Here is a 14313-nt window from a genome sequence, read left to right on the forward strand (position 1 = left end):
GCCTGGGTGGCTCAGTGGTTAAAGCCTCTGCCTTCGGCTCAGGTCATGATCCCAGAGTCCTGGGATCGAGTCCCGCATCGGGCTCTCTGCTCAGCAGGGAGCCTGCCTCCTCCTCTCTCTCTCTCTCTCTGCCTACTTGTGATCTGTCTGTGAAATAAACAAATAAAAATCTTTAATAAAAAAAAAAAAAGGCAAAGTGTATAAAATACCGTTTGTAGGAATCCCAGCAATTAAGGTAAGTGAAGGATTGCTGTCACTGCACACAGCCCCAGGCTTTCTCTTCTGGTTAAGTTATGAATATGTTGGCATCCATTATCGCCTGCCACCGTAACTCATAAAATGGTTCACTGATTGTTTTCCTAGACATCAGCTGACTAGTTTAGTCGCATGGCCAGGGGAGGGGGGTAGCAGGGAAGGAGTCACGCTGCTGTACTGAAGCACCAACGTCTGACCCTCTGGCGAACCTGTGGGTATCCCACCTTGAGTCTGTGAGCCGCTTCTCGTCTCACTCCTTGTTTTATTTTTCTCTCTAGCCCCAACACCTCTAACACCACTCCCACCGCATACACTGGACTCCATAAGTGTTTGTTGACTTCCATTCAGTCAACTTTAGTTCCTTCCTTTTTTAGGGGAGTCTTGCATTCTCTCTTTCCTCTTAACCCCTTATAAAACAGCTGTTGTGTGAGAGGATACCAGAGTAGGGGAGGTTGTTACCCCCTACCCCAGCTGTTTGATCGGCCCCGGATAATGTGCCAGGTGACTAGCTGGGTGGTCCTTCTCAAAACCTGTACCTGAGATGGATGTGATCGTCCATTTGTCCTTCCCTCGTGCTGCTCCTCTTGGACCGTCTGTTGCCTCTACCCCGTATAATCATAGGGTCCAGAATTCACAGATGAGATAAGTTATGGTATAGTACCCGTTGTAACTGATCTAGTCTCTGTCTTTATTCTTTTGTACAACACACAGCTCTTCAGGTGCCTGTGTTCCAGGCGGCTTCTCTCCGCCTCTGCCTCTCTCTGAGTCTGTCTTCCGGGCTTTCTCCCTCTATTTCTCTAACTCTCTGTATGTGTATGTGTCCATGTAGCTTCTCCCTCTCTTTCTCCTTTCTCTGTCTCCCTTTTCTCTCTCTCTCCCACTTGCGCTCTTTTTCTCTCTGACTTCCTTTTTGTGTCTTTCGTGATACACGCACACTCATGCTTCACTCTTAGCTTTCATCTTTGTAGTTCAAGGGTAACTTATTTCCTTCTTTGTTTTGGTCTCTGGGATCTTTCCCTGCCTGTCTTGGCCCCACCGCTTCTGCTCAGTCTCAATCTGAAGATGTTTTCCTCATCATTCCTCCTTTCCTTGGGCTCTAGTTTATCCCAGTATCTCTGAAAAGACCCTACAGAGGGTCTCTGATCTTCCTGCATTTTATGCTCACAAGGGACTGCAAACCCTGGGCTTTTTGTCGTCCTGCTGTTTCTCATTCATTACCCTTCTCATTGGCCCCCCTCACTTTCTTCTTACTGGATAGACTTTTCTTCCCATCCCAGATCTGTTCCTTGTAGGATTAGTGTCTCAAAGCCTTCTCTTGCTCTCACACAAGCGTTAGCATTCTTACAGTAATGCCCATTCCCATCCTGAGCTTGCAGTCATGATGAATGTGTCCCCCTTAAAGATTTCCTGGATTGGCAGAAAGCACTTTTATATTGACCCTCAGCAGACCTTGGAGATTTTGTTAGACTTACATTCTGATTGGGTAAAAAAATAAATAAATAAAAATAAATTTCCCTGTTTATCTGAATACTTTGCTGTGCTTCTAGGTTAGGTGCAGACCCCATTATGGAAGGACATAAGCTGTAACATAAGCAAATAGTTCTTTAACTTTTGTAAGTTATTATAAGGCATTAAAAATAGTATTGGTGGTTGGTCTAGATGCTATGTGAGGTTCCTTTCAGTTCTGAGAGTTGTTCTCTTGTGATTCCAGCAAACTACACTGTATTTGCTGTATTCCTGAGAACCCGAACTTTCCACTCTTCTGTTCTTACCTATGCCATCATATCTGAAGTTTTCTAGCTTCCAAAACTATAATTGTATCATTCTGAGTTCTAATGCTACCTATTTTTATTGGTTGTGTTATATTATGAAACTTTTCACTTCAGAACTTGGAACTGTCAATGATTGTAGGTCCTAATGAGTTTCAGGACCACTTGGGCCTACAGTCCCAATTTTTACTTCCTTGGTATTCCCATTAACTTTTAGGCTAGACACTTAAGAAGAAATGATCATTGCTCCTTCACAGAGTCATGTTTTCCTGTTTTTTAATCTGTCTCTCCATCTGTCTCTCTTTTTCAGTCTCTTCCCTTGTTGTCTTAGATCTTGAGTTTTGGGGTTTTCAAATAAATTTTCTGTGGTTTGTACAACCTTTTTGTTATATCTGTAGTACACGTTTGATATTGAAACTAAAAAGAAGAAATAGTAAATCACCAATAATCTTTCTACCCAGAGATGGTAGCTGTTAAGATTTTATTTTGTTTTATTCCTGCCTTTATTTTTATTTTTTTTTTAAGAATTTATTTATTCATTTGACAGAGAGAGATCACAAGTAGGCAGAGAGGCAGGCAGAGAGAGAGAGAGAGGAGGAAGCAGGCTCCCCGCCAAGCAGAGAGCCCGATGCGGGACTCGATCCCAGGACCCTGAGATCATGACCTGAGCCGAAGGCAGAGGCTTAACCCACTGAGCCACCCAGGCGCCCTTATTCCTGCCTTTAAAAAGTGTGTGTGTATGTGTGTGTGTGTACACATATATGCCTTTTTATTTTAAAGATTTACTTATTTATTTGAGAGAGAGGGAGAGCACAAGCAGGAGGGGCAGAGGGAGAAGGAGAGAGAATCCCAAGCAGATTCCCTGCTGAGCAGGGCTCAATCCCATGACCTGAGATCATGACCTGAGCTGAAACCAAGAGTCAGATGCTTAACCAACTGTACTGCCCAGGCACCCATCTTTTTTTTTTCTTTTTAATACAATTAGGATCATATTATGTAGCAAGTTGTTTTTTGTTTTTTTGTTTTTTAAAGATTTTGTTTATTTATTTGACAGAGAGAGATCACAAGTAGATGGAGAGGCAGGCAGAGAGAGAGAGAGAGAGAAGCAGGCTCCCCGCCGAGCAGAGAGCCCGATGCGGGACTCGATCCCAGGACCCTGAGATCATGACCTGAGCTGAAGGCAGCGGCTTAACCCACTGAGCCACCCAGGCTCCCCTTATGTAGCAAGTTTTGAATCTTGTAGTTTTTCACTTAGTATTATATTTGTATTCCTTTAGATTACTTGAAATTTTTTGAAGATTTGATTTATTTTTGATAGCTTTGTGGTGTTTTCTAGCCTGTGGTTCTGTAACAGTTTATATAGATGTTTACTGTTTCCACATGGATTTCATCAAGAATGCTACTTGCTCATTATTTTCTTAGATATTGTAGTAACTTCATCACCATTGCGTGTTCTAAAATCACCAAATATGAATGAACTCTCACCTTTAATGTTTGGCTCTTGATTTTAGGGAATAGCTAATAGAAGGAATTCAATCATTTGAGAAAATGGTTTTGCACAGTCATATGTTAAAATTTAAAATAGAGCCCATGGAATCTGTCTTTTTGAAGAGTAGCACCAGTTGAGTTGCTTTTTAAAGACTGTAAATGAAATTAAGTAATACAGGACCTTTGTTAACATACGAGTCATCAACTTAATAAGGCCACGGTGTTCTGTTTGCTGTCTGTTAATACCTCCTATTTGTGTTAAAATACCTGATGGAGTCAGTGTGGCATGAAGCTTAATGCTGTCCGTTATTTTCAGTTAGAAGCTTTTTTTCCATGAGTACTTTTTATTGAAGCATTCATCTTGTCCATGTTCTTACTGGATCTATTTTTCGAATTAGTTCCAATAAATAGATAAAGGGTTTTTATGAAGGGATTTTTCAGTTTGAGGTAATTTTTACTTTTATTTACAGTGCTTCTATAGCACCATTGTTTTTTTGTTTTGTTTTTTTATGTTCAGTATCTTGGCAAGCCACTAATTATGAACTTCTCATGCTGGTTTTAGAAAGGTAAATAGAAAAACAAAGATATTGAAAATGTTTCAGCTATTTCCCTTGGAGGGTTATGAAAAAGGCATCCATCCTTTAAACTGTGTGCTTTTCAGACTCTGCAGCGCAGTTACCAGATCATTTGTAATAATGATCAAATGGCCAGTTCAAGCGAGCTGTGCCAAAGGCTAATCATTAACCATGGCTGATAGATTCAGTCCCCCCTGTGCTTTTTAGAGGCTCTTTACCTATGTGCTTGATTTGTCATGGCTGTTTGAATCTGGTTTCATGCATTTTTTAGTTTTCATTGTACTTGTCATAGAATGGCAGGAGAAAGATTGAAAGATCAATATGATAAAAATGTCTTCCCATTTAGGAAAAGTCCTGAAAACATTAGTCATTCCGAACAACTCAAGGAAAAGGAGAAACAAGGTTTTTTCAGGTCAATGAAAAAGAAAAAGAAGAAATCTCAAACAGTAAGTAGATGGCTACTTTCTGTATACAGTGGCACACGAGTCTGCATTAGTCTGTGGGTACTTGACATTTTGGATGTGGCAATGAAAGTGAATTATTTTCTTACTGAGATTTGACATGCGTACATTGTATATGTGTCTTTCTAAATTCTATCCAACTATCCTCCTCTCACAGAGCCTTTTCTAGATTCCACAGACTCTCCAGGAATAGAAGAAATTTAATTTGGATGAGAGAGAGCACTAACCTCTCTCGGTAAACATCCATGTGGATTTATATTCATGTAGAAACTATGAAACTGCAGGGTTTTTTTCTTTGGGGGTTAAACACGTGTGAAAACTTAGGAAATGGTTTTGCTGTGTGCTTAAATCTTGAAATTTATAACTAACCATCATTCATTATTCTTCCCTGGCTGGTTTTCCAGTTGCCATGTTGACAAGTGCATTTCTGGGCCGCATAATCACAGAGAGGAGAATAGTATTTGACATTTCAGGGCTTTCTTTAGTAGGAAGACATGTTTATCTTGTGACTGAACTGTGAAATGGAACGAGTCTAATCTCCTGGGAGCCCTCTGCCTGAACCAAGGTTTGGCTCCATGGAACCGTGCACATCACATCACTGAACCACCCAAGCAAGGATCCTGCTGGTTAGTGACGTGAGGAAACATGGGAAAGCCAGGCCTCTAGGCCAGCAGGAAACTCTTCACCCACGTGAGGCCTGCTTCCCCCTTTGCTTTATGGTACTTCCAGGGCCAGACAGTGTTGAATCAGCTATTTTAAACGCTTTTGTTTCTATTTCTCCTTCATACATGATTGACTCTCATTTTTTAAAAAGGAAAAAAGATTCTAGGATTATGACTCAGTGGTAAGTAAAGATGAGATAGATGATTAGCACAGAATGTAATACCCAAAGTAAGGTCCTAGATGTTCTGGAAGTATTAATAAAGACCTTCCTAGATAATGTTTCTAGATTATTCTTTCACTTGCGTATTTATGAAATTGATGTTTTTCCTTTTAGAAAAATTGAGAAAAAAAATGGTCATTTCTAATCTTATCACCCTGTCACACTGATCTTATTACCCTATTACAACTAGCATTAGGACTTTGGTATTTTTCCTCCTAGCTTTTTAGTCTATGCATATGTTTGTAGAAAGAAGGTGGTTTTTTAGTTTGTTTTAAATAATAATAATCCTTGTACAGTTTTGTATTCTGACTTTTCATAGTATATCTGTCGATCACACATACCTATAATATATATATTACTACACTGATCTTATTATCTTCATTTTAATGGCTGCATAATATTTCCTGAAGCATTCACGTTTTTTAAAAAGCTGCCTATATCTCTACCTGAAATTCACTTAAAGCAAAATGTCACATCAAAATGCCACTCAGTCAAATATTGCTACATTTATTATTTAGATGGGATGAACAAAATAGACCTGATTTATTAAAGTGGAAAAGCTTAAAATATTTAAAGTGCTAATACAATAAAACTGTTATCATTGTCTGTAGAACATATTTATCCATCATGAACATTGAACTTAGACTATCTCTCCTAACCCTTGTTATTTTTATTTTGAGGTTTTTGTTTTTGTTTTTAACCTCAGGTCTGTAGCCACTGTGGGGTAATTAAGTGGAAGAAAGTAGCAGGAACCAAGGAATTGAAGGTGTTTTGTGTATAGACTTGGCTTTTGATGTCTGTCTGCATTAGACTAACATTTAACCTAAAGTCCCTAGCTCACCAGGGCATGAATTGAGTGTATACATGTTGACTGACTCTGTTATTCAGGATCTGGTTCAATTTTAGATTTTCAAATAGTATAGATTAGGGCAAATAAGAAAATAATTATTCTCCAACATCCTCTCCACTCAAACTTCTTTAAGGTTTGTATACATTTCATTTTCCATATGTAAAGTAACTGCAAAATATCTCTATATAGGCCACAGTGCTTTAAGCCTCACAAATCAAAAGTTGTGCCTCTGCATTTTTTTAATTAAAAGAAAAAGAATTTTTTTTTGAGAGAGAGAGAGGGTGCACAGGGAGCGAGAGAACCCCAAATACGCTCCACAACCAGCCCAGAGCCCAAAGCAGAGCTCAGCCTCAGCAACCCTGAGATCACGACCTAAGCCAAAATCAAGAGTCAGACGCCCAACCGCCTAAGCCACCAGCCACCCTAGAAGAAAAATTTTTTTAAGGACTTTGGTTTGTAGAGTAAGATTTCCAAAGAGCTCTCTGTATTTTACCAGACATCAGGCTCCTAAGCCTAATGTGACGTCAACTCTGCCTTCTTCAAGTAAGCGTTGGAACAGAATTAAAGTTACCTTTTTTTCACTTGCTAGAACTCAGCAAAAGGAAACTAGGTAAACCAGCTTAGAAAGATTTAAAGCTTTGTGGCCTTTGCATAAAACTCAAAAAAAAAAAAAAAAAGAAAGAAAGAAAGAAGGAAGGAAAGAAATATGTGCCCAGTGCATGTAGAGAAACAGGACATTTTTAAACCTCACTGGGTCCTAAATCTAGTTGTAACACCTTTATTTCACGGATAGAGGACTGCCCAGGCAAGTTGTAACCTGCCCGAAGTCACACGATCAGTCAGGAGAGCTAGAGGTGGGTTCTTCTGAATAGCAGGCCCGGGCTCAGTACCTGCCGCAGGCCCATCGCCGGTCCAGGGCCTCTGGCCCCTGATTGCTGGGAACTCTCCTGTGGCTTCCTTAGCGATGTAAGTTAAACTCTTCCCCGGGATCCCATTGTAGGAAGAGGAACCTTCGATGGGCTATCTTAATTGAATGGCTTCATACAAGGTGATCTGAATACCTTCATATATATGCTAGTTCTCTAACAATTGAGCTATCCAAAACAGGGAAAAGTGGTGCCAAAAAATAATTCTGTATTGCAAAGGTGCCTGCTTTGACTCAAGCAAATCTGGAAGCCGCCTTGGGAAATCTGGCTTCAGTTCCATATCCAGAGTTACGTAAGCCCTCAGAGCATATGGTGACTTTGCCAACTTGGTAATTGTACCCTAGTTAGTTAGTATCTCAATTGGTAATCGTGCATCAATTTAAAGATTGAACTTTCTGTTTTTTCACTTTGAAAACCTGTATTGTGAATGGTGCCACATATTTTCCCTGGAGTGAATATTTCTTTAACAGCATAGAACCAGGCTTCTTCCATGATGGTAGACCATGTGATGTTTTCTGGTTCAGGAGTTGACCATGTCGAAAAGGGTTTGCTGTATCCTCTTCTCCCCCTCTTCCCCATAGGCAGATCACGTGGTCAATGCTTTAGTCACTGAAGTCCTCTCTAGCAATTAGGAAAAGATTGACGTTCATTAGTAGCTCTTTAAACACAATTCTTTACAATAATCTTATTCCTAAGCTCAGTGTGACTAGACGTACGTAGGTTTCTAGGCATTCCCATTATAGGTAAGGATCATGACCGCATGTTCTTTATATACATTGAAGTTTTTGCAGGTTTTGAATTTACTTTGTTGGCATCTCCATGTCCAGGTGAGAAATGACACAGAACTCCTCTAGGTACACACACAGCACAGAGTTTCCTTAAGTGACCGTTAACATTGAACAGTATCAGGGCTCCCAAGGGCTAGGAGTTTCAGTAAGAATACCCTTCTTTTTCTTCTTTCTTTCTTTCTTTCTTTCTTTTCTGTTCTTTCTTTTTTCTTTTCTGTTCTTTTTTTTTTTTTTTTTTCTTTTTTTTTTTTTTTTTTGCAATTAGTTTATTTGTATCTTATATTGCAGACAGATTCCACCAACGGGGAGAATCCAAGCATCAAGAAATCCCTCTTTCCTCTTTTTAATTCAAAGAATCATTTAAAGCATAGTTCTTCTTTGAAAAAGCTTCCTGTAGTCACTCCACCCATGGTACCCATTTTTACGTACGGTAGCCCTGCACACTGCTCCAGTAAACTTGTTTTACTGATGACCACAGCATGTCTTGTATTTTCATGAGGTCATATTCTCTTTGTGCTAGTTAAGTACCTGAGCCAGTTCCATAAAGTTACTAAAATATCAATTCTTTGCCATTCTGGATTTTGTGAATCAGTTACGGAAGTTGAAGCCTAAAAGGCTACTAAACAAACTAGTGAAAGGCTAGTTTGGGTTGTCTGGTTAGCCACTTGTGGGCAGACGGCATTCATAAAATCCCTTAGTTCCTGTAGAGAATTTGATTAACATTTATAACTAACCATGTCTTTTCATTTGGCTCACTAAGTCTGTTAACACTTGGTTGGCAGTTTGTTCTTTGAAACCAAGTTGAATTGACCAAATTGAGTGAGCCAGCAGACTCCACTTTTCTTAGTCGGTGATTTGCTTTTTCCTCGCCTGGCTCTAGCTTTTGCTGGTCACTTAGTGTAAAGCCAGGGCTTTTGCTTGGCATTTGGCATTATTCTGTGTTCACCAAAATCGGTGAAAGTACCAATTGCATTCATCTGGAGTTTGTGGCACAAAGTTCCAGGTTTTCATACTGTGTAATGCTAGACCCAGATTTACTCGGTGGTGTCTTGGGAATATGATTCAAACCATACTTCTCCCACTTCAGTATCCTTGAAAGCCTGCTAGGCTTCTTTGGGCACCACCAAATACAGTGTTTGGATCATTTTCCCAGCAGGAGCAAATTTTTGTTTTATTGAACTGGTTCATAACCTAACTGCAATATGGATGAGGATACGACAGCAGTTTCTGGTACAGCCCAACTTAACTGCTCTCTCTTACAGCGACTGAAACTAACAGCATGGGAATGCTTTAAGGGTTGAGGTTTTAACAAAGCTGCATGACATCTGCCAATTTTTCCTAATACAGGGAAAATTATTAAGAGGGAAGCAGAACTTAACTGGCATCACTTGCACTGTGAACATTGGGAGAGTTTTGGTTTCCTTTTTTATTGGGGGGGTGGGGTCGAGGTTTGGTTTCCTTTGATTTGCTTTTGTTCTCCTCTTGGGTGTGGTTGCATAGCTAAGTAGGGCTTATTGGGGTTCTTATTGAATCCTTGCCCATATTCTGCTCTAGGTGCCCAATTCTGATGGCCCTGATCTACTGACATTACAGAAAGCCATTCATTCTGCTAGCACCCCGAGCAGCAGACCAAAGGAGTGGCGTCCTGAGAAGATCTCTGATCTACAGACCCAAGTGAGTAGTGCCTGTAACGCTCCTAGATTCTTAGACTCTGCAGTGACTATCTCGCTTGAGAGGAGGGCAAGGTTGAGGAATTCAGCCTTAGTGTTACAACCAGGCTGGGAGCCTCCTCAGGATATACCCTCACTGTGAATAGCAGATGCATCTTGGGAGTCCAGATGAATCTTGTTTCAGTGACCCATGTCCAAATGGGAAAAAAAGTGAGCTTCCATTAGCCTTCACCTAGCCCTAGGTCGGGGAGGATAGCGGGTAGTTGTTAGAGTGGTGTAAGGGGAATAATGAAGATGTGGTCCCAGCCCATAAATGCTAACGTCCTGGGAGAGAGAGAAAATCTATAAATAACCATAATTCATGGTAAAAAGTGAGGCATGCCATAAAATGTAGGGGGCGGTGAGAGGTAGTGGGAAGATGAAGGTTTCGTTAAATGTGGCAGCATACGAATTAGGCCTTGAAAGACAGATATGATAACCTTTCTTGAAAGAATAAGCTTCTGAAATTGATACAGTTTTTGATAGAAAATCAAACAGTTGTATTAGGAACTGCATATTATGCAATATTATATAACTGCATTTATCTGCCATAATGGGGATAAACAGAAAATGAATCAGTAAATTTTTTGAGGTAACTGAGGTGTATCTCCTTTGGACAACTATTATGATTGGAAATGTAATATTGCATCTTTTCAGTATCCCTTAGTGAGTACAGTGACATAATTTAACTTGTTTTTGATGATACTAAAATTTTTATAAAGCTAGTATGCTTCTGTACTGTAATTTCTGACAACCTGATGAGCTTTTGGAGCTCTAGGATTGCTTATACCTATAGATGGCCACAGATTTCTGTGATTTGGACAAAGAGGGTCTATTTTTATAGGTTTGTTGTTTACTTTCTTTAACTATTACTTAGAGCCACTGACGGGAATTCCCAAATTTCACTTGTATTTGGCCAACCATTTATGTTTTCTGCTTCTAACATATTACCGGCTAAGGGCAGGGAAGGTGATAGAAAGGGTGTAGAGAACCAGATACCCAAGTTGTTGGCTATGTATCCGAACTAAGAGCACAAGGCTCTGAGTGACAGCCTAATGTTCTCTTCCCAGTTTTATGAAAAAGAGTATGGGGCTTTAGAACCTTCCTTGTGTAGCCATTTCTTTTTGCTAAGAAGCTGTTTTCAGGTTACTTTATATCTCTAGCTGGACCCAAATTATTGTAATTGCTCAACAGTCACATGTGGTCAGGGCTATAAAAATCACCAGGAGTCTTATTGTGTTATCATACCAGTTTCAGTAACAAAAAACATAACTTGGAGCACTTGGGATGTACACTGTGCTGTGCCACCTCCCCTGGGGACCACAGAGATTTTGTGGACAGACCCTGGAATAGCCATGGCAGATGCTTCCTTAGGAGCAATTTCTGAGTCCATTCTCAAGCAATTTCCCTTCGATTTCAGTGATCTGATCCTTCAGATCTTGTAGTATTCCTTGAGATCATCAACATTTTATTAAAACTTTGCCAAGCCCTTAAACGCATGGCCCTTGAGACTTGGTAGCCAGAGGCTAGGGGTACATCTTGAGTGCAGGGTCCCTGTCGAGGGCCCTGAATTTCAGGGTGTTTTCACATGCCGCTTCTGATGGTAAGCCTCATCGCACATTACATAGAGGAGGAGAGGGGAGTGAGCCCTTCGCTGGTGGGGGAGCCGTGGTTCAGCAGTCGCCTGAGAAGAGTTGCCCAGTGCGGGGTAGGTGGCTGCCAGGACCCTCCCTTCTGCCTTGAAGTACAATCCCCTCCGCAGTGCAACATGTGTGGAATCCAGGCCGCAGCCACCCAGGAGACAAGCAGGGCAGCTGTGAGCCCATGTTAGGAATCCAAAGCCTCCTGTGAGTCCGTTGCGTTAATTTAGAGTCTGTAGGGCTTTTGCTTGTTTTTCTCTGCTTTGTTCACTTTTCAGTGCTCAGATCTTACCCCCACCCCGAAAAAAGTAAAAGCACAGAAAGGGAACATTGAGATTTTACAGTGTCAAGGGAAAGGGAAGATCGGGGTGATCAGAACAGAAGGGGGTGTGTGTTTTTTAGGCGAGTATGTTGCTACCTAATCAAAACATTCCATTTCTTCAGTTTTCTCTTGCCGCTAGCTAGATAGGGTTGAATGGCTGAGTCCTGGATGGTGAAAAAATAAGTGGCAGGTTTATATGGAGCTGTTGCGAAGATTTCTCAAAAAGGGAGAGGCGTGTTCCTTTTGCTGCTTCCTGCTGGCTGAGGCATGAGATTCCCCCCTGTAAAGATGGGATGCAGCCGGATAGAAGGTGCCTGAGCCTTTGATCAGCCACCACACCAGCTCTAGACTTCTCTAGATTTCTAGGTTTTTTCATTAAAGATAACTAACTTGGATTTTGTTTGAACAAGAACAAAAAGACAGATAAGGCTAAGGCTAGACTTCGCCCCTCCTCCCCTGTGCCTGCCCCGCTGGCTACGTGCAGTCATCTCAGATCTGTGCTCCGTCTCTCCCAGCTTTCGAGTCTACTCTAAATTAAGTCCTATATGCGCTCTCATCTTTTCTTTCAGAGCCAGCCGTTAAAATCACTGCGCAAGCTGTTACATCTCTCTTCAGCCTCAAATCACCCGGCTTCCTCAGACCCCCGCTTCCAGCCCTTAACAACTCAACAAGCCAAAAATTCCTTCTCAGAAATTCGGATCCACCCTCTGAGCCAGGCCTCTGGCGCGAGCAGTAACATCCGGCAGGAGCCCACACCAAAGGGCAGACCAGCCCTCCAGCTGCCAGGTCAGATGGACTCTGGTTGGCATGTGTCCTCTGTGACCCGGAGTGCCACAGAGGGGCCTTCCTACTCTGAACAGCTGGGTGCCAAGAGTGGGCCAAATGGGCACCCCTATAACAGAACAAATCGGTCTCGAATGCCAAATCTGAATGATTTAAAAGAGACAGCCTTGTAATGTGTGCTGTGGTAGGGGGTGGGGGGGGGGGTGGGGGAGCCAGGGGGGGGGGGGTGGGGGGGGGGGGGGGTGGGGAGTGAGCTGGGCTGGGGTGGTCAGCCAGTATTTTCAGCTTTATGAAGGTGAGTGCAATATTGTATGTGTGGAGCCCTCCGGCTCCTCACGGCCGCAAATGGTAGTCAGGGATCTTAGAGCCGCAGGAGTTCCTTAGGGACCACCAGTCCCCACGGATCTTGTGTGAGAATGGATAGAGTGTGCCATTGAGGAAGAAGACATTCTTGCCAATTTCTCCCCTGTACATTGCAGCTTTAGTGCAATCCCTGTTGAACTTGGGAAAGCCAGGATGTGTTCTGGTACTGCAAGGGATAGAAAAATTCATGTCGACTGATGCCCTTACCACAGATTTTTTTTTTTTCCCGGCCTAAACTAAATATGGGGTTTATTGTAATCCAAGAGTATCCCTTTGAAGGGTTAGCAGATGAACTAACTGTATGTCTTAAATTGTTTTCTAAACTTCCATATTTGATAGGATTTGTAACATTTATTTATAATTAATATTGTACTGTTCTAATCATACCTTTTATGTTAAATGTAAAGTTATTTTGAGCTGTTTGGAACATTGTGAAGCAGTGGGACAGCTACAGTAGTTTCTATAAAAACTAAACAGTAACATTTATATATTGCATCAGGAGTATTTTATTCTATATATAAATATATATATATGGTAAATATCTGTCTGTTTTATAAATATAATCACTTAAAGAAAGTATCATTATGACACTATCTGCCATATTTTTATACATTTGTGATATGAAGTGAGTATTATACTTCTAATCAAGGGAGTTGAATCGCGGCTGCGTGTGACTGACAGTGGGAACCGCGCTCAACTTGCAGGCCCCGCCGTAGCCTCTAGACGGGATCCTTGGTAGCAGATAAGATGCAGCATCTCCTCCCGAACCCATAGGCGAGAAAGTCGGTTAGGCCAGTGAGAACTCTAGCAGGCCTCGTCTCTGTCTTCACGGTCGGCTCCTGTTCGCATCCAGGGACGTTCCTTGCACCTGAGGGGAGAATAGATCCAGGGTTACTCATGGGTCTTTGTTGAGAGAATCTGCTTTTCTCCTTAGCGTTCGTGTAGAGTGTAGACCAAAGATTTGCCCGTGAACATTCCTAGGCTGCGCGGTCGCAAACCAACTCTATGCTCCTGAGTCCTGTGCACGATGCCGCAGACTCTTGGCTGGTGGGGCGGGAGATCCGTGTGTGGCATTTCTATTTCCAAATGTTCTGCTGTTGTTGTTTGCAGTGTATTTACAAGGCTCCTGAAGCAATTGCAGATGTAGAGAAAACTGCTATACTCACTCTTTCTTCCTGGGACTGTCCATTTATAACAAGGTTATCATGGACATCAGTACGCATGTGGTCAGAACAGGACTTCTTTCCCTCATTTGATCTCCTTCGACTCCCAAGTTACTCTCAAACATCATCGAGGCCTGTGGCCAACAAGGGTTACAGCCCAGTGTCTCTGGGCCATTCTTGACAGAAATCACCTCACTATCATCTATCAAGAGAATTCGATTTTTGGAAGTAGTCTCTTAGCAATAATATTTTTAAAGACCCACCCCCACCCCTTCAAGGGGTAATTTCTCAATATTTATTACTTGTCCCAGGATTCTGAGAGGATCAGCCCCTGAATC

At 41.7% G+C, this 14313-nt stretch overlaps 1 protein-coding gene across 1 annotated transcript in view; it reads left to right on the forward strand.

Moving 5' to 3' along the window:
- The window catches only part of LOC111150444 (cyclin dependent kinase like 5), a 211619-nt gene extending 198997 nt beyond the window's left edge, over positions 1-12622 (forward strand). Inside the window, exons 16-18 of the mRNA XM_022507912.1 lie at positions 4434-4533; positions 9550-9669; positions 12236-12622. Of these exons, the coding sequence (XP_022363620.1) occupies positions 4434-4533; positions 9550-9669; positions 12236-12622 (607 nt within the window). The remainder of the gene's footprint in view (positions 1-4433; positions 4534-9549; positions 9670-12235) is intronic.
- The last annotated feature ends 1691 nt before the right edge of the window (positions 12623-14313 follow it).

Source organism: Enhydra lutris, unplaced genomic scaffold, assembly GCF_002288905.1.
Source record: "Enhydra lutris kenyoni isolate GAN:26980312 unplaced genomic scaffold, ASM228890v2 scaffoldscaffold23, whole genome shotgun sequence".
Taxonomy (NCBI): domain Eukaryota; kingdom Metazoa; phylum Chordata; class Mammalia; order Carnivora; family Mustelidae; genus Enhydra; species Enhydra lutris.